The 22277-nt window shown below is 42.3% G+C and overlaps 1 protein-coding gene across 4 annotated transcripts; it reads right to left on the bottom strand.

The window, feature by feature from the left end:
• Positions 1-816: 816 nt before the first annotated feature.
• On the bottom strand, positions 817-15371 carry LOC130109008 (aldo-keto reductase family 1 member B1-like). 4 transcript variants are annotated; one of them, XM_056275696.1, is made up of 11 exons: positions 15249-15371; positions 14023-14190; positions 11384-11647; positions 9949-10065; positions 9439-9516; positions 8327-8449; positions 8101-8207; positions 7853-7934; positions 6068-6151; positions 2988-3070; positions 817-2358 (listed from the first exon to the last, which is right to left on the bottom strand). In XM_056275696.1, exons 1-11 carry the CDS (start codon positions 15315-15317, stop codon positions 2316-2318), a joined length of 1218 nt encoding a protein of 405 aa, XP_056131671.1. In that variant the 5' UTR covers positions 15318-15371; the 3' UTR covers positions 817-2315. The 4 variants fall into 4 exon arrangements, with proteins under 4 accessions (XP_056131671.1, XP_056131672.1, XP_056131673.1 ...); XM_056275697.1 differs by lacking the exon at positions 11384-11647; XM_056275698.1 differs by lacking the exons at positions 11384-11647; positions 14023-14190; positions 15249-15371 and adding an exon at positions 12994-13377.
• Positions 15372-22277: the final 6906 nt, after the last annotated feature.

The following is a 22277-nucleotide window of genomic DNA, read 5'->3' as shown; positions in this document are numbered from 1 at the left end:
GATTCGAACCGGCGATCCCCATGTTGGTAGGCAATGGAATAGACCGCTATGCTACCCGGACACCCTATCCTGAAATCTTTTGACAGATTTCCAGTCTTTTATGTCTGTGCTTGGTCTGAGCTGCTTCACTTCAAATTTTGTTATAAAAATATTTAACATTCTTGATTTAAAGTCATTCCAGTGGCTGTTCGGGTCAGGAATCAGGAACAGTTTATTTTTATTTGTCATTTTACCTCATGTACTTGCGCACATGAAATGAAATGAAATGCTGTTTCCCCCAGCCCACAGCAGTGCAACATCAAGACAAAAACACATCCAAAAACTACAAGAACTACAAGAACACACATATTCAAACTAACAAATATATCTAAACAAAAAAAATCACTGTCCAAGGGAACAAACGCCAGCCAGGATGACTGTCGGAACTGCCAGTCTGCATGGGCTAGCAGTTAGCCTAGCCTGCCCCGCTTCCGCGTCCTGTCAGACCGCCCTCGATGTTTCCTCCTCGGGCATAGCTCCAGGCAGGGGCTGTGGTCCCTGTGGCAAGCAGACCAAGCTCTCCCAGCCAGACACCCTCAACACACCTCCCCGCACTCCACGACGACAACAAAACACCACAGTCAACACCAGGTGAGGCCGCTGCCAGACCGCCCTCGGTGTTATCGGAACTGCCGGTCTGCATGGGCTAGTAGTTAGTTTAGTGTGCCCCACTTCCACGCCGTCAGACCACCCTCGGTGTTACCTCCTCGGGCGCAGCTCCGGGCAAGGCCGCGGTCCCTGGGACCACAGTGCAGCAGACCAATCTATCCCAGCCGATCCAGCACTAGCTCTCCCAGCCATCAAACAAAGACAAAACTTGGATGCAGACGTGGACAAAGACATTGCATTGACGGTACTGGGTGAGGCCGCCGCAAATGTGAATTCGCGCCGCCATCTTCCCACACCAGAAGTGGAAGTCGGTGTCCTACTTGAACAGTATTCATCAACTAAAGTCTTTCATAATAGCTCATAAAATGAGTGTCAATAATAAGAATATCAAATTAAGGTTTGACGAAGTTTGTTTTTTTTCCATTATGACTTTTATGATGAAGAAAAAAGTGTTTGCATAGTTAATCTCAAGACACTTTCACTTTGGTTTCATTTGAAACAAGGAGTTGTCATGGTCTCCAGTGCAGATACTTTTTGTTGTGATGAAAGTGTCATTATAATAATGCATGTTATTCGAAACCAATTGCATTTTTACTTGTTTTTGATCAGCTTCCATGACATTTTCATACAGCCACATTATCAGTGGATCTGACTTGACATACAAGTTTGTTTTGTAAACAACGTGCATCCAATCAAAATCACCAAGTCAGAGTAACAAGATCTTTGCATTGAACTCAACAGTTTACAGTCACAGATTATACACTTGTGTAACGTAATTCCAGTGACAAGCGTTGATAATCTCGGCCAATTGGATATGCATTGGTTATGTCATAGAATTAAGAAGCACGCAGAATTTAAGATATTGTATATCAATTGCAGTACTATATTTATTTTGCAGCAACAATCAATTGTAACCAACAACAATATAAGGAAATTGTTAAATTGACAAGTTGGTCTTTTTGCAACATTGTTCTTACACATGCTGTTGCATACATAGTCTAACCATGAGTACAATCACTCACCTTCTGTTTGAAACAACGTGCACAATATACAGAGGAATCCCACTACTTCTTAAGTTTCCCATTGTACATTTTAGTTATTGTTAACTAATATCAAAAAACACACAACAACGTAGTACAGGTGTGTAGGAGACCAGTACTTTGACGAGAAACGGCTACAGAAAGTGACTTCAACACCGCTCTCTTGTGGGGTATGTTGAAGTCATCCTATATTTTCCATATGAATGAATCTAATTTTCTTACTAATTTCGAATTTTGTGGTATTCTTCAAGTGAGCTACGTATATGAGCAACCCTCCCAAGTCGAAGTCCCTAAGTGTGCAAACATACTTGGCAAACGGATTGTAACTCTGACTAGAAATGTTTCTTCAAGTAGAAACTGACTAAAAATGTTTCTTCAAGTAGAAATGTCTTGATGCGTGCTCAATAATCCAGGTAAGAAAATCGAAGAAAGTTGAATCAGTTCATCTGGATACAATGTTTATTGACGGATACATTTCATCCAAACGTATGCAGATGAACTGATTCAACTTTCTTCGATTCAAGTAGAAATATATTGCAACGTTTTTGCCAGGTGAAGCATTAGCCCAGCGTTACAGTGTTGGTACATCTCAGACCGCCCCCGTCCTCGGTGCAACAAACTGTCCTCTCAGTACTCGGCATTCAGTGGGTAGTCTTTGTGCTTTGTACCCCTGTAATAAACAGAAGAGGAATGTTGCTGATGGTTAGTTTAACACTTTCCCTTAAGTTGGATTCACTAACATGGTCTAGAGACTACAAGGCTGAAAGGGGAGAAAGTGCCTTTTGCGTCCCACCATTAACCATTTCACTATCTGTTGTACCTCTTTTTTTTTTGTGGATTCCCCCCCTCCTTTTTTTCCCCCCCAATTGTACCTGGCCAATTACCCCACTCTTCTGAGCCATCCCAGTCGCTGCTCCACCTCCTCTGCCGATCCGGGGAGGGCTGCAGACTACCACATGTCTCCTCTGATACATGTGGAGTCGCCAGCCACTTCTTTTCACCTGACAGTGAGGAGTTTCGCCAGGGGGACGTAGTGCATTGGCAGATCACACTATTCCCCCCAGTTCCCCCTCTCCCCTAAACAGACACCCCGACCGACCAGAGGAGGCGCTAGTGCAGCGACCAGGACACATACCCACATCCTGGCTTCCCAACCGCAGACACGGCCAGTTGTGTCTGTAGAGACACCCGACCAAGCCGGAGGTAACACGGGGATTCAAACCAAAGTACCCGTCATACCTCTTTGTGTGTCTCCATTTTTCTTTACTGTTCTGAAATGATCTGTACTCAACCACTCACCATTTCATAGGGAAACCCCTCCAATTCCTGTTGAAGCTCATGATGGTCGTCATGTCCTCTTGACTCAGTTCGAAGTCAAATATCTAAAACAAAGAGACAGAAGAACAGACCACTTGAGAATAAGAAACGATTGGAGTTCTGTCTGATGAACGTTAGACATGAATAATACTAAGTATACAAAGAGTAATGGGCCGGCACATGAACTACTATAATGTACTGAAACGGAATTCTGTGAATTTCTTTAGAACTTACAGACAGTGTGGACATACTGACAAATACAAAGGTAACAAGATGTTATTGATTTACAAAACAAAAGGACACACAGGTAATAGGGGACAGCATGTGAACAGATGAAAAAAGAGGGGGAAAACCCCACAAAATAATTAAAAATAAGTAATAAAAATAAACAAGCGGAGGGCATGATATGTTTGGGTCTGGATGCATTTCAGGCGAGTTTTCAGGATGAATTTGCTTTAGTATTATTAATTCTTGAATTCTTCCCCTTCCCAGTTACATACTTATATTTACTTTATACTTGTGTTGTGGCATTAGCTAACCAGCAGCAGAATAGATCTGAGAATTGTTGAATATATTTATTGAACTGTTCAAGTTCAAGTTGTTTTGTTTTGTTTGTTTTTTTAAAGCTGTTGTTCCATTGAGGAGATCCAACCATTGTGAGATGTTGTTTTTTTCCCCCTCTACTTTTCCAGTTTAGTAGTAATTTTTTTAGGGAGTTGTTCCTCATCCGATGCGGGGGTCTAAGGATAGGATTGTTGCATTGCTGTAAAGCCCCTTGAGACAAATTTGTGATATTGGGTTATGCACATAAAATTGACTTGACTTGGACTTTTTTTGGTGATAGGGCTACAAGTAGTGGTATTATGATTTGTTTTGAACGTGTTGAGTATATCCAAATTGCCGCGTTTGCATATGGAAGGGGATAATGGAATACTACAGGGATAACGCGGTGATTATTTCTTCTCAGATGTGTTGTATTGGAGGGCAGAGCCAGAGTGCATGAAGGTAGTCACCAGTTGTGTTAAGTGTACAATGAGTGCATATGTCTGATCCGGTTAATCCCATTATACACATCTTGTGTCGTGTGATGTGTGTTCTATGAATGATCTTGTGTTGGGTTAGCCTTACAGAGATTATTGTGTTTAGCGACAAAGGGAAGAGAACTATTATAAATGAACAACTCAAGTCTCGAGCTCTAAAAACCAAAGACCAAGTCTGAAATCTGGGTCTTTTAATAGACCCAGATCTCACATTCACCAGCCATATCAAAGCAATCACTAAAACAGCCTTCTATCATCTTAAAAATATAGCCAGAATCAAGGTTCTGGTATCCCAAAATGACCAAGAGAAGCTCCTCCATACTTTTATTTTCAGTAGAATTGATTACGGTAACAGTCTCTTAACTGGTCTTCCCAGTAGTTCCCTGCTAGTGGAACGAGTTACCAACTCCATTCGATCTGCTGAGTCCCTCTCAATCTTTAAGAAGAAGCTAAAGACCCAGCTCTTTCTCGAACACCTCCACACCTGATGGTATTTTTAAAAAAAATTGCTTCTATGCACCTTTGCCTTTGTGCACTGCCTGTTGACACGTGTGTCCTATCGGACTTCAGTCTAGTTTTTTTTTTACACTTAATTGCGTTGTTACCTCCTGACTAGATCCTTGCTTGTGTTGTATTAACTCTCAGATGTACGTCGCTTTGGATGAAAGCATCTGCTAAAGGAAATTGTAAATCTGTAGATTGTATTAAAGGTGATTTATTTGCAGTGAAGTCTGGATGCCATATGGATGTTTGTGTAGTAGGTGTCATTGTAGTGTTTTTTATTGTATTGACTTTCCTCCAAGCTGTCAGGAGTTGTGGTGATTGCAGTGTTGTTGAAGCAGTTCTGGTGTTTGACAGTGTCACTGAGGAAGGGTAGGTCTGAGATTGCTGTGTCTTGGCATTCGGTTTGTTCTATATCAAACCTTAGGTGGTGGTGATGGGTTGCGTGGATCCATTTGATAAGGTATTGCAATTCATTTGCTAAGTAGTAGTGTTGGTACTTGTGTGCTTCTAGGCCTCCCTGGTGTTTTAGTTGTTGTAATGTGGTTAGTTTTATTCTAGGTTTTTTTGTTTTGCCAATAAAATGTTATTTGTGTTTCCAGTGTGTTGAACCATTTTGCTGTAGGTTGGGATCGTTGTGAATAAGTAATTGATTCTTGGTAATACCATCATCTTTATTGTGGCAATGCGCCCGCCCTATAATGGAAAGCGGCATTGTCATCCTTTGATTTAAGTAATCTTGTATTGTTTTTACTTGTGCAGTGAAGTTAAGGAGGATAACTCTGACAGCTTGGGGGAGAATTTTATACCAAAGTATGTGATGTTGCCAGTAGTGAGTGGTAGGTGAGGGATTTGTGATACAGCATGACAGCTATCTCCATGTATTGGTAGGGTGGTGGATTTATTCCAGTTTATAGTATAATCAGAGCTGTTGGAGTATGTATTGACTTCAACACAGTGTGACTTCAACACACCGCTCTTGCATGGTATGTTGAAGTCATATATGTGTCCCTACATGCATGTTTCCATATGTAAATCAGTATGAATCTAATTTTCTTGCTAATTTCTAATTTTGTGGTATTCATCAAGTGATCTAATTATATGAGCATACTACTACTATGATTGTATTATCTTAATACAATTGTAATAATACAATTGTATAGTATTGTATATGTGAGTGTATGTATGTAGTGTATGTCTGTGGTGGTGGTAGTAGTAGTAGTGCGGATGCCTGTGATATTGTTGATTTAGCGTATTGCTGCTGCTAATATATAATATATACGTATAAATTCTTTACAAGATTTTACTTGACTCACTGGATTATTTTGCTCCTTGTTTGTTGAGCACTTTCCCTACCGTTGAGTGTTTCTTTTAACAAATGGGGCGAGAGCGAGGGGGGGGGGATTCTGGTGCTTTTATCAGTGCAGTGGGCTATTTCGGAAATTTTGCACATGAGAGCACTGCACAACCAAGCTTTTACATGAACATTTTGTTTTCATTCGCCTTAACAATTTGGCTCACCTCAAAATTCTCCTTGATCCGATGGGGTGTTGCAGACTTTGGAATGACAACCACATTCCTCTGAACATGGAACCGGATAAGAACCTGGCGAGAAAAAGTTTTGGTAGTTAGAGGATGCTCACTAAGGTAAAAAATATGTGTCAGTAGCGGTTCTTTACTGGTGAATTGCTTCTGTGCTAATAATTGACATGAGAGCTGCCACATGCCAAAAGGCTAGATGGGGGCTTGTTTCATGGAAGCTTTTTCTCTATGCCCCATGGCCATGTAGTCAGACCAAATTTTGTTGTGCGTCACCCGTTTCCAACTTTGATTGACCACGGTGAAGCCTGACGTGGAGCCTCTCAGCCCTGCTAATCTGTTTTTCTGCCAATCGTGCATGGCGTTTGTGTCAAGCTTCGTTCCTCTAGATCAGTGGTACTCAGACCACCGCTCTTTGATGAATATACTGCAGCTCTTGTAAGTCTGCAATTTTGCGTTGTCTAACTCTTTTTAACCAAATATTTTACCAGATATTGTCTGAGACACTTGCAGTAGTAATGTTCTTTTTCTTCTGAGGAATTTGTGGCAGACTACACATGTATTGCTGCCCTCCACAGGTCATTTGTAGAACTCCATTGAATGAGCTAAATTCTGATGTAGAGTCCAGTGTGATGGAGAAAATTAATGACAGTTCTTGTTGTTTCACAATGTTCTGCACCTGGTATTGATTTCAAAGAATGATCTGTAACTCCATTTCCTGACAGCTCTGCTTGCATGAGGCCTCTGTCTGTGCGATAGCTGGTGCATTGCATCAAAGCATGAATCAGAGTTTCCAGCAGTAATGTTAATAATCCTATTTCCCAATAAGAGCAACCTTTGACCCAGCAAAGGTCGGGTGAGGAAGCATATTTTTTTAATGTGACTCTTTCAAAAAAAATACTGTCACTGTGGCATCTGAGTTGGTCAGGTCTGAGTAAACAGACCATTTTAGTGATATGGCACTCCGTACTTACCCCCCCCCCCACCTGATTACCTCTATTCTGAACATACACCATTTGTGCTTTGTCTTGCATTCCTGGAAAGCTAACAATGCTAGAGATTAAATAGACACTATGGCCTCACCCAAAAAATACAAAGAGACTTATGGTATTCGTTTTTTGGGGGATTTTTTTTCTCTCTCTTTCTCCCCAATTGTATCTGGCCAATTACCCCACTCTTCTGAGCCATCCTGGTCACTGCTCCATCCCCTCTGCTGAGCCGGGGAGGGCTGCAGACTACCACATGCCTTCTCCGATACAGGTGGAGTCGCCAGCTGCTTCTTTTCACCTGACAGTGAGGATTTTCACCAGGGGGATATAGTGCATGGGAAGATCACACTATTCCCCCCAGTCCCCCCCCCCCGAACAGGCGCCCCGACCGACCAGATAATGTTTTAATGTTGGACAAACAATATCGTACTATAGTTATAATTACTATATAATTAAAGCATTAATATATCATCATTGTTGGGCAAAAACCACATATCTGTAAATTTGGCAATATTCTATTATATAAACTAATATATATTTACCCCCTCAAGGTTTGTGAGGGCCTCAATTTGAAGGTCAGGCTTAGCCCCAACATAGGCGGTGACAAGCCTTGAAGGGGTAATTATACATATTACATTTGGTTTATATAATAAAAAGAACATTGTTAAATTTGCAATTGCACGTTTTTTGCCTGACAGCCACTAATATACATATATATTTGATATACTCTATAATATATCTAATATAAATTAATACTAAAGTTGTGCTTTAATGTCACCTGTGCTGGCGTCTTTTTGTATTTATTAGCAATGGCCTTTATCTTGGGATCTTCGAGCAAAGATGGATCATCAGGTGTCGCCCTTTTTGAACAGAATAGAACAGAGCAGATCAGAGTATTCTGTAGTTAACACCTGTAATACATAGTGTTGCTAAAATGTACACAATACGTGTAGCCTCCTGCTCAAAAAAGGGCTGACTGTCCCTCTTTGGCGTGATGATGAGAGATGTAGTACTATTGCCTCTCACCAGGGTCTGTTAGGGGAGCCCAGGGGGCTGTAGGCCATCACTGAAATGCCCTGAGAGTGGCAGTAGTTGATGAGCTTCTCCTGGGTCAGGTATGGGTGGCACTCAATCTGGAGGAGCATACGAACATGCATACACTAATGTATTTGCACACGTACACACAGAGTTTATCTGTATACAATTATAGTGAAAGATAAAGGTACACAATAAAGTGCAGTAATAGTAGTACCTGGTTGGTGGCAGGCTTGTACTTGAGGCCTGGCTTGTTCAGGATGGCCTCGATCTGTTCCTTGTTGAAGTTAGAGATGCCAATGGCCTTGACCAACCCAGCATCCACTAGCTCCTCCATAGCCTTACCACACATTGCAACAGTAGGTAAAGTACTGTTACTTGCTTTAAAAAGGTATTGTTTCCCTAAATGTGACATTATGCACAAATACACTGCAGTAGTTTTAAACCTTTTCATCTGTCCACACATATAGACAGACAGCTTTTTTCTCACTCACACCACTTATATTGCCTCATGCTGTGAATCCTTCAGTACGTCCCCCACCCCCTTTTTCTACCTAATTGTATCTGGCCAATTACCCCACTTTTCCGAGCCGTCCCGATCACTGCTCCACCCCCTCTGCCGATCCGGGGAAGGCCTACAGACTACCACATGCCTCCTCCGATATATGTGGAGTCCCCAGCAGCTTCTTTTCACCTGACAGTGAGGAGTTTCACCAGGGGGACGTAATGTGTGGGAGGATCACGCTATTACCCCCAGTTCCCCCTCCTCCCTGAACAGGCGCCCTGATCGACTAGAGGAGGTGCTAGTGCATCGACCAGGACACATGCCCACATCCAGCTTCCCACCCGCAGACATGGCCAATTGGGTCTGTAGGGATGCCCGACCAAGGCGGAGGTAACATGGGGATTCGAACCGGCGATCCCCATGTATCCCCGTGTAGGCAGACAAATGGAATAGACCGTTATGCTACCCAGATGCCCGTATCATTCAGTAAGTTAACAGTAGTAGAGCGATGGTTGCTCTTTACAGTGTTTAAGCAGCAAGCGCATGCTCAGCCCTCTAACAGCTGGTTTAGGTGGTTTAGTAAATGATGTTGCCTTTAAAATGGGCCTCTACATTCATGATGGTGTAGCCTGATGTCCTTTACGGTTACCACTGATACCTTAGCATATTGACTCAGGTCACTGTTTAATACGTTGGTTGATTGTCTCAGCCGATCTTCAGGTGGGAATGCTCATTCTGGAATATGGCACAAGGGTGGTTGCACTCTGTTTATCAATTTAAAAAAGGGCTCTACTCCTTTTTTTGTACCCAGTCTCTTCATTTACCTCCCAGGTGTCCAAGAAGTTGCTGCCATCAGGGATGACTTTACCATCCTCATCAGGAGGGAACAACATGTCTCCTGGCTGTAGTGGTAGAAAAATAGATACAGAAAACATCAGAGAGATAGTAATAGACCAATGTATGGGATAGCATATTGTTATTTCTGTATATTTGGGGATGCATCACTAATGACAAATGTTAGGAATTCCTACATGTGATAATAATGTATGGATTTACAGCCTCTATCTGTATTCTTTTTTTCTTTTTTTTTTAAATTAGCTTTTAACTTCAGTGTGCCATTTGTTCATCTGGCCAGATACAGCAGATACACATTAGCAAGCATATCCACAGTAATGTCCATAAAATTTGACAAAACACACAAATTAACCTAATAGGATGTAATTATTACTAAATATTCTACTCCAGTTTGCTGTGCACTTTGTAGTGCACTTAGAAAAACAAAAAAGTAAAAATTATTTCTTATGGACCGGGAAAGCATCCAGGTTTGCAGCTACCTGGAAGCCCATAGGGAAGTGTATCAGGTAGAGGTCCAGGTAGTCCAGTTTCAGATCGCTCAGTGTCTTCTCACAGGCTCCCCTGACCAGAGATGGTATGTGGAAGGTGGACCACAACTATTAAGCAGAAAACAGGGCCTTTATAAGACTAACTGTTGTTTATTGTAGGTGTGAGGGTAATTTGGATGTAGATCTGAGTAGCATTTAACAGGACTCAAAGATGGGCAGATGTTCCAGCTGACTTCTCTCAGGTAGTATCTAGGGCATTATTCAGTAAAATATCTATGATGAGATCCACCCACATTTCATTTTAACACCCAAGCCAGGATCCCACATTGGCGCTTACCTTAAAAAGCACGTACATTTATCTCACAGTTTTCTTGTTTCCTATCTGTGTTGTATAGCATCATGCTTGGCGATATTGACAATATCTCTCAAGATAATCATAGGAGATTTTACGCAATATCTGTGTAGATATATTTCACAATATCTGCTCACACATGCAAAAATACAACATTTACGTATCCAACCTGAGGTTTATCACATTGAACTGTTCAGAAATGTTAAGTATAATATCAAACCTAAACTAGTTTTGAAATTATACTCTTCTCAAATACTTCAAACGTCATTTTGAAACAAATCTTGGGTCATAGATTCTTATCATTATTAATTAAGACAACAAAATTGTGTATTACGATATGCCAATATACAGATTTCATCCTGATACAATACCCTGAAAGATAATAAACGATAATAATAAATTATTGCTCAGTCCTAATATAGCCACATCTTTTCAGAATGTCCGTTTTCCTTCCTGGCTCTTCATAGAGAGAGAAAGAAGACTATGAAGTTTACCATAAAAACTAGAGTTGGGTCCGATCCAATATTGATATCAGGTGCCGATACTGACGTAACTCATTAATCGGATATCGGATTGACGTTACTGATCCCCAACCGAACCAGATTCCATGGTCTGATATGTAATAATGCAATTTGAAGCTCATTGTGAAAACGGCATGTTAGTTCAGGTAATATAATAATAAATCAATCTTATATAGCGCTTTTCTAGTACTCAGTGGCTTTACAATAAATGGAGTGAAACAAGACGACAGATGAACATAATACAGACATACAGAACATAACACAGACATACAATATGACGTGTTCTGAGTGCAGGGACGTGGGACATAAGTGCTACGCTTGCCTGCATTGAGAGTAGGGAGCAGAGGATGCGGAAGCCGCTGACCAGGCGGCTGAAGCGGGGGGGAGTAGTGGGGGAGGGGGGTGACAAGGCCGATGGCCATGCGGAAAAAAACGAAACCCAACAAAATATAAACCTGGAGTCTCCTAAACTCCATAGTGTTTTGGAGACTGATTAAATGGTTTTAGATGACATAGTAACTTGGTGGCGCAGTGGTTAGTGCGGTCGCCTCACAGCAAGAAAGTCCTGGGTTCGAGCCCCGGGGTAGTCCATCCTTGGTGGGTCATCCCGGGTCATCCTCTGTGTGGAGTTTGCATGTTCTCCCTGTGTCTGTGTGGGTTTCCTCTGGGGCTCCGGTTTCCTCCCACAGTCCAAAAGCATGTAAGTCAGGTGAATTGGCGATACTAAGCTGTCCCTAGGAATGAATGGGCCTGTCCAGGATGTCTCCCCACCTGCCGCCCAATGACTGCTGGAATAGGCTCCAGCATCCTCGCGACCCTGAGAGCAGGATAAGTGGTTAAGACAGTGGATGAATGGATGGATAGTAACTGTATCAAGAGGCCCAGTGTGCGTGGAGTTGGCGCTGCTGTGTACATAACCTCCCTGCAGCTGAGTCCGAAAGGAGGCACAGAGTGACGGAGAGGAGGCAGCGGTGGAACTACCCACATACAGAGCCAGGAGAAGGAGGATGATGATGTTATCCTCCTCCTGACTCTCGATGATAAGTGATAGGACAGGACAAGTGAAGAATCACATTTACTATCTTCCATCACTTTATCAAAGTTATTGTCGTAATTTGATTTAATTGATGCTGGGTGAATATAACCTTCAAACACCAGACAGTACACATAGGTAAAGGTTTCAGGGAACAGGGTCAGTGCTGCTGGGCTTGACAGGGTGTATATCACCAGACATCTTAAGACCAGGTTAGTCAGGAGCAACATATTTCCAGATGGTTTTACAGATCACTGCTCAATCAATGTTGTTTTATAGCTTTCATCAACAAAACAATATATATCTTTCTGGCACGTCAATGTGAAATGACTACAGGATGCAAATTTTTGTAAAAGAAAATTTGAATTATTTTGGGTAATTTGGAGAGGAACAAAAGCACAGTTTGACTCTGTAAGTCAATTAACACATTGAAGGAGTTGCCATTGCAATTTGCACTCCTACACTTGTACTACAGTTCAAATAAATTGCTTTGGAATAAATTTAAATGTAATGCATTTTTGTATATTTTTTGCTCTTTTAATAAGAAGTGCTATGTGGCTTACTACAGCCTCATGTAACCTTACACAATATCAACAACCACAACAATAATAATAATAATAATTCCAAAAAAAAGCTATTGTATCATTATCGGTATCTGCAGATATCCAAATTCAGATATCGAAATCGGATCGGAACTGAAAAAAAAGTGGATCAGTGCATCTATGTGAAGGCAATTTGTCTGCCATATAATCATACATGGTGTTTTCTTACTTTTAATATTTGATCATATATGACCGATACTGCGTTTAACTTTGGTCTATGTTGCCTAGATAGATGTGTGTAGCAGAACAAATGCAGTGTTATCAAGCGTCTTCTCCATATGAACAAATAAAGGCCCGTTGTGAAGTGTTTGCCGATAGCAGAGGAATGTATGGAATTTCATTTGAGTCTAACACGGTCTGAAGGAACGTTCCTGGAGAATTACAAGCTGGAAGATTAGGACAATAGGAGACCTGACCTATGAACTCTTTGAACAATACGCAAGTTCTGTTATCCCTTAGGATGTCAGTCCAGCTATAAAATCAGCTTCTCCCTCCAAACAGGATGAGGTAGAAATTCTGGGTACATACCGTTGTGACCGTTACTCAGACTTGTTTACAACAAGCATGACTTGGCAGTTTGTGCTCCGCCCCCTCTGCCGATCCGGGGAGGGCTGCAGACTACCACATGCCTCCTCCGATACATGTGGAGTCGTCAGCCGCTTCTTTTCAGCTGACAGTGAGGAGTTTTGCCAGGGGGACGTAGCGCGTGTGAGGATCACGTTGTTACCCCCCAGTTCCCCCTCCCCCTTAACAAGCACCCCGACCGACCAGAGGGGGCGCTAGAGCAGCAACCAGGACACATACCCACATCCGGCTTCCCACCCGCAGACACGGCCAATTGTGTCTGTACGGACGCCCGACCAAGCCGGAGGTAACACTGGGATTCGAACCAGCGATCGCTGTGCTGGTAGGTAATGGACTAGACTGCCACGCCACCCGGACGCCCCACTCTAAGAGATTTTTGTCTCACTCCTCTTTTATTGTCAGTGTGGAATTAAATAATTGCCACGACAATGTTTAATGAAAACCCCTGATTCTTTTTTTGGGGAAGGGATTTTTCCTCCCTTTTTCTCTCCAATTGTATCCGGCCAATTACCCCACTCTTCCGAGCCGTCCCGGTCGCTGCTCCACCCCTTCTGTCAATCCAGGGAGGGCTGCAGACTACCACATGTCTCCTCTGATACACATGGCGCGCCAGCTGCTTCTTTTCACCTGACAGGAGTTTTGCCAGGAGGACGTACCGCGTGGGAGGATGACGCTATTCCCCCCAGTTCCCCCTTCCCCTTGAACAGGCACGCCAACCGACCAGAGGAGGTGCTAGTGCAGCGACCAGGACACATACCCACATCGGGCTTTCCACCCGCAGACAAGGCCAATTGTGTCTGTAGGGACGCCTGACCAAGCCGGAGGTAACAGGGATTCAATCCGGCAATTCCCATGTTGGTAGGCAACGGAATAGACTCAAGGTTATGTGAGACTGCACTGATTATGCAGAGTAGTTAACATGATGTGCTATGGAGAAAGCAGTGACAATGTCCCATGACCCTTGTCACATACCTTGCTGACAATGAATAGTTCCTCTCTTTTTACCACTCCTTGGTCAATCATGGCATGGATGCCAGCTCCAACTTCGTCTTCGTTCTGGTACACATAGGCGCCATCAATCTGTTTGTAGCCAGCAGAGATAGCCACTTTGACAGCCTCTGCCACCTTCCCTGGATCAGCCTGGGAGGAAGGAGCCGATTCAGAGGAAGGAAATTACACAGATAAGGATCTCAGATATTTAACATGTTGTTTATGCATATGCTGTTACATATGCTGTTTTGTCCTAGTGCCAGTGAATGGTCAGCTTGTAGAAAGGAAAATAAGGCATATCATGATGTGAGCACCCTGTCTACAGGTGTCTCTATTGAGAACAAACCCAACATTGAACATGCAAATATACTGTACTGTGTGTCACCAATATAAAGCAGTCTTATCAATCAGCATTGTTTCTGTTAAATTCTCAGCTATTTGGATAACTTGTGCTCATCAGTTCATACAATTAAATAACCAGCTGGACTAGTTAAGCATTACTGCATGCACTTATTGCAAAGTTAACATTGAACATAGCTCACACATACTCCGAACATACTAGCTCCTGTACGTCTCTGCCTCCGTCTGGCAAGAGGTACTGGAGCATCAAGTTTCGGACCAAAAGGTTTCGAGATTGCTTCTATTCCCCAGCCATAAGACTCAAACTAATTACTCACTGCTACGGGCAAAAATTTACTTTTTACTTTTCACATTGTACTGTTTACATTGTGGTTGCTGTCACCGACTGTGCCATCTGTTATTTTCACTTTTAATGTTACAATACCTGTTTGTTAAGGTTACTATTACCAACTGCACAACCTGATATTTGCGCAAGTTTACTATTCAAAATATCATTGCGTATGTCACCTACAGACATTCTGTACTATAGCACTCTGTCCAACAAGTGTTTTTTGTACATATTTTTTATACATATCCCGTTCTTGCACTTTGACTTCTCTAATTACTCTTATAAGTACTTCTATTTCCCACGTGTGTGTTGAGCCAGCAAAACAAGCATTTCATTATGAGAATAAGTGTAAACTTGCTTTCATATATGACAAATAATCTTGAAAAAACCTTAAGCCTATTGACAGTGGCTGAACAACATGTCATGCATCCGGCAGAGTTGAATGAACACGAGACCAGTGAAACACGTGTCATGTTTGAAAGAAGATAAAAGAGGTTAACAATGAAACATCCGGTCTTACATTCCATGTCCCCAGGCCCACAATAGGCATCTTGGCTCCAGTGTTAAGCGTCACTGAAGGCACTGTCATGATGATCTGTAGGTGGTTCAAAGCAGCAGCTTCAGCACAGGCTGTCTCTCTGTGCTTTCAGAGAGGAGGGTGAACGTAGAGGTCTTTGTGCGGAAAGCTGAGCTTTAAAGGAGGGGCCAAGGAGGGAGAGAGAGAGAGAGAACGAGAGAGCAAGAGAGAGAGAGAGAGAGAATTAGTAAAGGGCTGTAACACGGGCAGGGAGAGCGTCTGTGTTTGATTAGCTGGTTTGTCTCCTGCCCAATGGTTCAAGTCCAGTGACAAGGAAAAAAGGGAAGAATGACTCAGCATTTCAGCCGTGACTCGGCAGTTGAATTGAACACATGAAATTACATTTATTCTGTAGAAATTGTTTATTTACACACTTTCACATCTCCGCTCTTTGCTGAAGAATTTACTGTGGATTTTAGTCCTGTGGACCTTAAAGGGGGGGGGGGGGGATTATTGTCATGTGCACTGCTTTCTTTTGACAGAAAATGTGAACGAGCACTCTGCCTGAGGGTGATTTTGATGAGGGCGAACAGAACAGTCAGATTCTGTGTTCAGTTGAAGAATTTTCAACGATTTTAGATAAAAGGTCACTGGAGCCTTCATTCGTGTACACTGATGAGCCAAAATATTATGACCACTCACAGGTGAACCAAATAACATTGATCATCTCCAAACAAGGCCACATGTCAAGGTCTGGGTAGATTAGATGGTAAGCAAACAACCAGTTCTCGTAGTCAACGTGTTGGATGCAGGAGAAATGGGCAGGAGTAAAGATCTGAGTGACTTTGACAAGGGCCAAATTGTTATGGCCAGAAAACTGGGTCAGAGCATCTCTGAAATGGCAAGGCTTATGGGGTGATTCCGGTTAGCAGTGGTGGGTACCTACCAAAAGTGATTCAAAGAAGGACAACCGGTGAATCGGTGACAGGGTTATGGGCACCCAAGGCTCATTGATGTGCATGGGGAGCAAAGGCTAGCCCATCTGCACCAATCCCACAGAAGAGCTACTGTAGCTCAAATTGTTGAGAAAGTTAACGCTGGCTATGATAGACAGATTCAGAACACACAGGGCATCGCAGCTTACTGCATATGGGGCTGCGTAGTCCCAGACCGGTCAGAGTGTCCATGACGATCCCTGTCCACCACCGAAAGCGTCTACAATGGGCACATGAACATCGGAACTGGACCTTGGAGCAGTCTACCTACCAACAATAGTCGGAGGTGGGAGACAAACCAACAACAGGGTGTTGGGCGCCCAAGGCTCATCGATGCACAAGGGCAACAAAGGCTATCCCATCTGGTCCAAACCGACTGAAGGTCTACTGTGGCACAGGTCACAGAAAATGTTAACGATGGTTACAGGAGGATTGTGTCACAACACACAGTGCGTTGCACCCTGGGAATACTGTTGCCATGACGGGGTGTACTTGGTGTGCAACAATGTTTAGGTAGGTGGTACGTGTCAAAGTAACATCCACATGCAGGAACCAAGGTTTCCCAGCAGAACAATTTTCAGAGCATCACACTGTCTCCGCCGGCTTGCCTTCTTCCCATAGTGCCTCCTGGTGCCATCTCTTCCCAGGGTAAATGGTGCACACATACATGGCCATCCACGTGATCTAAAAGAAAACAGGACTCATTGGATCAGGCGACCTTCTTCCACTGCTCCAAGGTCCAGTTCTGACACTCCCGTGCTTATTGTAGACACTTTTGGCAGTGACCCACTCGTCTAGTCATCACAATTTGGCCCTTGTCAAAGTTGTTCAGATCTTTATGTTTGCTCATTTTTCCTAGTTCCAACACATCAACTTCAAGAATTGATTGCTCACTTGCTGCCAAATATATCCCACCCCTTGACAGGTGCCATTTTAACAAGGTATCAGTATTATTCACCTCACCTGTCAGTGGTTTTAATGTTATAGCTGATCAGTGTATCTTACTGGTACTAGCTGCATAGATAGTTCAGATAAACAGTCTTTAACCACTGACTATAAAGAAAAATAGTGCTGCCTATTAAAAATGGCCAAGTGGGATATTTTCAGTATCCGCAAGGATCTGTGAACTACCAGTATTTTGGGGCTTCCGATGTAGCTGCTAGCTGCTCGCCTCCGTTTCCGATGAAGACTTCCTCTTCCATGTGCCCGTCATTGTTTACAGTCAGATTAGCAACTTGAGACGCGAGAATGGAGTTGAAGTTGAGAGACGACGTTTACGACTGGTAGTTGACATAAATCGAACGTTTCTCCAAACAATAAACCAACATCAATAGGTCCAGATGACATTTCGGCCAATGCTTTTCGCTTCTTTCGCTCGTCACATGGATGGTACCAACATGCAACAAAAGGGGGCGTCCGGGTAGCGTGTTGGTCTATTCCATTGCCTACCAACACGGGGACACTATGGGGATGGGGATCGCTGGTTCGAACCCCCGTGTTACCTCCGGCTTGGTCTGGCATCCCTACAGACACAATTGGCCATGTCTGCAGGTGGGAAGCCGGATGTGGGTATGTGTCCTGGTCGCTGCACTAGCACCTGTTCTGGCCGCGGCGCCTGTTCAGGGGGGAGGGGGAACTGGGGGGAATAGGCTCGACGCATTAATGTCGTGCTGTAGAACTTCCGGGTGTGTCTGTTTGCATAGGAACTTCCGGTACAACCGGATGCTTACGTCCTACTGAATCATTAGTTAGCTGCTAAGTTGTCTGTCCAAAAGCTTAATTTCATCCAAAAAAATCAATGACTCAAACAGGGCAAAAAGGGGCGTTCAAGTATCAACGCCATGAATCAGGCTCCACTGAGCACTGTTGTGTGCCACAGTGTGTGAATTTTGGTCAACCAAATCATACCTTCAAATACTGACTCTTGTCTTTTCGTCATTGTTTGGGGATGTAGAAGAATGAGGGAAGGAAAAATGAGATATGTGAGTGCTTCGCAATTGTCAGTTATTCTTTTTTCCCCCCAAGATTCTTATTTAGGCTAGGATGGGCACACACAGCACTTTTATTACACAATATTACAGTTTTTCTCAGTTGCTTAAATCCAGTCCCTGAAACCGTCAACATTCTCAAAATTGTTAAGTGCAATCCCTAGAACAGTTAATTTGTTTAGCACAACACTAAGCTTCACCTGCAAAAGTCCCCAATACGGTCAAAATGATAAATTCATGTTTCAAAATTGAATAAATTTGTCAGAGTATAACAATATCACCACATGGTAATGTGTCTTCATCATTACATAAACAAAGACAGTCAATATGCAAAGTATCAGCATCATTATGACATGGTCAACCCTGAATACATTTTCTTTTACCTTATATTACAAAGACCTGATGATCACCAAATTGCTGTTATTAGTCTCTTGACTACTGTGTCTAGTGTAGCCATTAATAAAGATTGTTCCGAACACAAAAATTCTTCAAAAGTATTACAGTATTCAAAACCGTGTTTACGAACTCCTGTAAGGTTAAAGGTAATACGGTTAAGACATTTTAAATTCGACTTTAGCATCGCACTGGTAATCCAGTCTCTCCTCTGTTTGGCCACAACATTTCATCCACATTACAGTGTCATTGTACTGAAAATTTGGGATGTTGACTGTAGATATAAGTTAACAACATTAGCTGACTAATAAAAACAAAGTAGCAATGTAACGTTAGTTGCATGGCAGCCAGCTAACATTAGTTAGCTAGCTAGGTAGCGCTAGCATAGTTCTAATGATGCTGTTGCTCACCCTCGTAGTTGTCAATGTAGCTCAAAATATACATCTTAAACCATTGTTCTTTTTTGCTTGTCTGAGCTACCGTCGTTGACTGTGATTTAGGGAGGTCTTGCAAACAGTGAGTGTAAAACAATGCCATCTCTTCTCTCAACAAACCAGACCGGAAGTTCTTATGCAAGTACTCGTACGTCGGAAGTCGAACGACGCCATGTTACGCACCCAGGCTATAGCGTCATCCTCCCACATGCTACGTCCCCCTGGCGAAACTCCTTACTGTCAGGGGAAAAGAAGTGGCTGGCAACTCCACATGTATCGGAGGAGACGTGGTAGTCTGCAGCCCTCCCCGGATCAGCAGAGGGGGTGGAGCATCGACCGGGACAGCTCGGAAGAGTGAGGTAATTGGCCGTGTACAATTGAGAAAAACGGGGGGGGGGGGATTCACAGAATGTCACAGATGCGCTTTATTGTCATGTAAAATGACCTACGTACAAGCACAATTTTTCCCCTCAACGTGACATTTTATACAAAAACAGATCTATGTTTTTGTTTAGAAATTTGTTTGTAAGGAAGATTGTTTTGGTGGGTCAGCAGCTCAACTCACAAGATCATCGCATGACTTACAGTGAATTCATCTCCCATTTTAATTTTACATTATCGACTAAAGGATATAACCTTTTAATGAGAGCAGTGCCTATTACTTCTGTGGCTCTATTTAAAGGTGTTTCTTATCCTACTGAAATCTCATTAAATCACCCTGTTGACACTCCTTTTGGTAAAAACCTGTTTTGCACGATCTAAAAATAATAGGAACTGTACTTTCCTTATTTCAACAAGAGTGTTTATATTCTTTGTCACCGCCGACTTGTAAATTTTGTAAAAGATATGTTTCATGTTCATTTTGATCTACACTCCCTGAAACTGTGCCTCGTTTATTTTGGCATTGTTACAACACAAAGTCTGTGGCAAGAGGTTTCTATGTTTATTAGTTACATTTATGGATGATTTTACTTGATTATATAAACATGCTGTTTGGGTTTTTTTTTACGTTTCAACAGAAAGAATGAGAAATAAGCCAACACCATCAATCTTATTATTTTAGTTAAGTTTTATATTCATAAATGTAAGTTTATGAATAAAATCCTCTGTTTTTCATAAATATGAGCTGTACTTAGACTATTAAATCCCGCACTAGCAAGAAGGCTGTAAAAACTGTTTGCATGTATATTTTAATGTCTTTATTTAACTAACTTGTTGTTTTATTTGTATGTACTTATTTTTGTATTCATTATTTTGTTAGGATTCAAACCTGAAGGGCTTAAGTTCCAGGGGTGGGCAATCTTATCCAGAAAGGGCCGGTGTGGATGCAGGTTTTTGTTCCAACCAAGCAGCTACACACCTGTGTTGCCTAATCAAGTTCCTCAGCAAAGGCTCTACTGGTTGATTAGTGGGATCAGGCGTGTAACTGCTTGGTTGGAACAAAAACCTGCACCCACACCGGCCCTTTCATGGATAAGATTGCCCACCCCTGGGCCTTAAACCCTATTTTTTTGGGCTGGTTTATTGTTGTTGTTCAGAAATGTTTGCACAAATTCCCGTTAGATGGTTAATGGTAGTGACATGAGATTTTGCCCATTGATTGGAAGTTTTGTGCAAGTGCTGCCCAAGAAATATGACCCCCAATCAGCCCGATGGGGGCGCTATAACTAAAGGTCAACGTTTTTACATTTGAGAAGTCATAACTCCTACATTGTAAGTCTGATTTACAAGAAACTTGATAGATATTCATCTTTCCGCACTCTACAAATCTGCCTCAAGAACCACTAAAGTCCACCTGAAAACATTTTCCGCCATTTTGAATTTTTTCAAAAAGACATTTTGACGACATCTAAACCTGATTGCTACCAATTTTTCTGTGGCTCATTATTGGGCCACGATTAAAAGCTTTTTATATCTTATTTAGTTTTCAAGATACTGATCATGAATTTAAAAAGGGCATGGCTCAGCACATAAATGACAGTAGACAACCGTTGGGCCAATCGGCACAAAACTTGCAGGAAATGTCCACGCAAGACCTGAAACATACCCTGAAGTTTCATTCAATTTGACCACTAAGGGGGCGCTACAAATAAAAAAGACATCCCGAGGAGACGAGCTTAAGATAACCAAGCGTTAATACATTAACTTTTGTTAACATATAGTTATACGAATACTAATTTTGCAAGCGTTAAGACCTTAATGTTTATGAACTGATAATGTTATGAATATGTTTTTGTATAATATAACAGGAATAGAGAAGACATACGTTCTACATCAGCTATTACCAACACAGTCAATTCTACCTCCTATCGGCACTGTAGTCATGCCAACATCGTTGGACAAGCCTTCACGAGAGCTAGCACAAGCATGTCTAACATTTATACTTTCATATCAATAAAGGTAGACTACTGAAGGAAGGAGAGGTGAGAGAGGAAGAAGAAGAGAGGATGAAGCTATCCCAATTAAGTGGTGTCGTATTTGCGAGAAACAATATGATTTGGAGATACTGGAGCATCTTGAGGTTAGATGGCTAAGAGTAACTCACTGTTAAACACAAGTTATTATAATTATAATCACAGTCTGACCATGCATTAGCCATTTTGTATTGAGGTATGATTTTACAAGGAAAATAAAGGACATTTCTCTCAGGTACATGGGATTAAACTCATAGGACTGACTTGACTATGTATACACTCTACTTTGTTCTGCTAAAATAGACAGCTATTCAAAGCTAGTAAAATAGACCATTATTATACACTCACTGGCCACTTTATTAGGTACACCTTGTTAGTACCGGGTTGGACCCCCTTTTGCCTTCAGAACTGCCTTAATCCTTCGTGGCATAGATTCAACAAGGTACTGGAAACATTCCTCAGAGAGTTTGGTCCATATTGACATGATAGCATCACGCAGTTGCTGCAGATTTGTCGGCTGCACATCCATGATGCGAATCTCCTGGTCCACCACATCCCAAAGGTGCTCTATTGGATTGAGATCTGGTGACTGTGGAGGCCATTTGAGTACAGTGAACTCATTGTCATGTTCAAGAAACCAGTCTGAGATGATTCGAGCTTTATGACATGGTGCGTTATCCTGCTGGAAGTAGCCATCAGAAGATGGGAACATTGTGGTCATAAAGGGATGGACATGGTCAGCAAAAATACTCAGGTCGGCTGTGGCGTTGACACGATGCTCAATTGGTACTAAGGGGCCCAAAGTGTG

The sequence above is a fragment of the Lampris incognitus genome, chromosome 3 (genome assembly GCF_029633865.1).
Source record: "Lampris incognitus isolate fLamInc1 chromosome 3, fLamInc1.hap2, whole genome shotgun sequence".
Classification (NCBI taxonomy): domain Eukaryota; kingdom Metazoa; phylum Chordata; class Actinopteri; order Lampriformes; family Lampridae; genus Lampris; species Lampris incognitus.
Note: the sequence above shows the minus strand (reverse complement) of the source record. Positions and strands in the feature narration are given on the sequence as shown.

Coding starts and splice junctions, on each gene's coding strand:
- LOC130109008 (XM_056275696.1), bottom strand. CDS start 15,317: ATGACAGTGCCTTCAGTGACGCTTAACACTGGAGCCAAGATGCCTATT. Junction 10,066..11,383: donor GAACCCAGGACTTTCTTGCT/GTGAGGCGACCG, acceptor TCTGCTTAATAG/TTGTGGTCCACCTTCCACAT. Junction 9,517..9,948: donor ACTTCCCTATGGGCTTCCAG/GTAGCTGCAAAC, acceptor CTACCACTACAG/CCAGGAGACATGTTGTTCCC.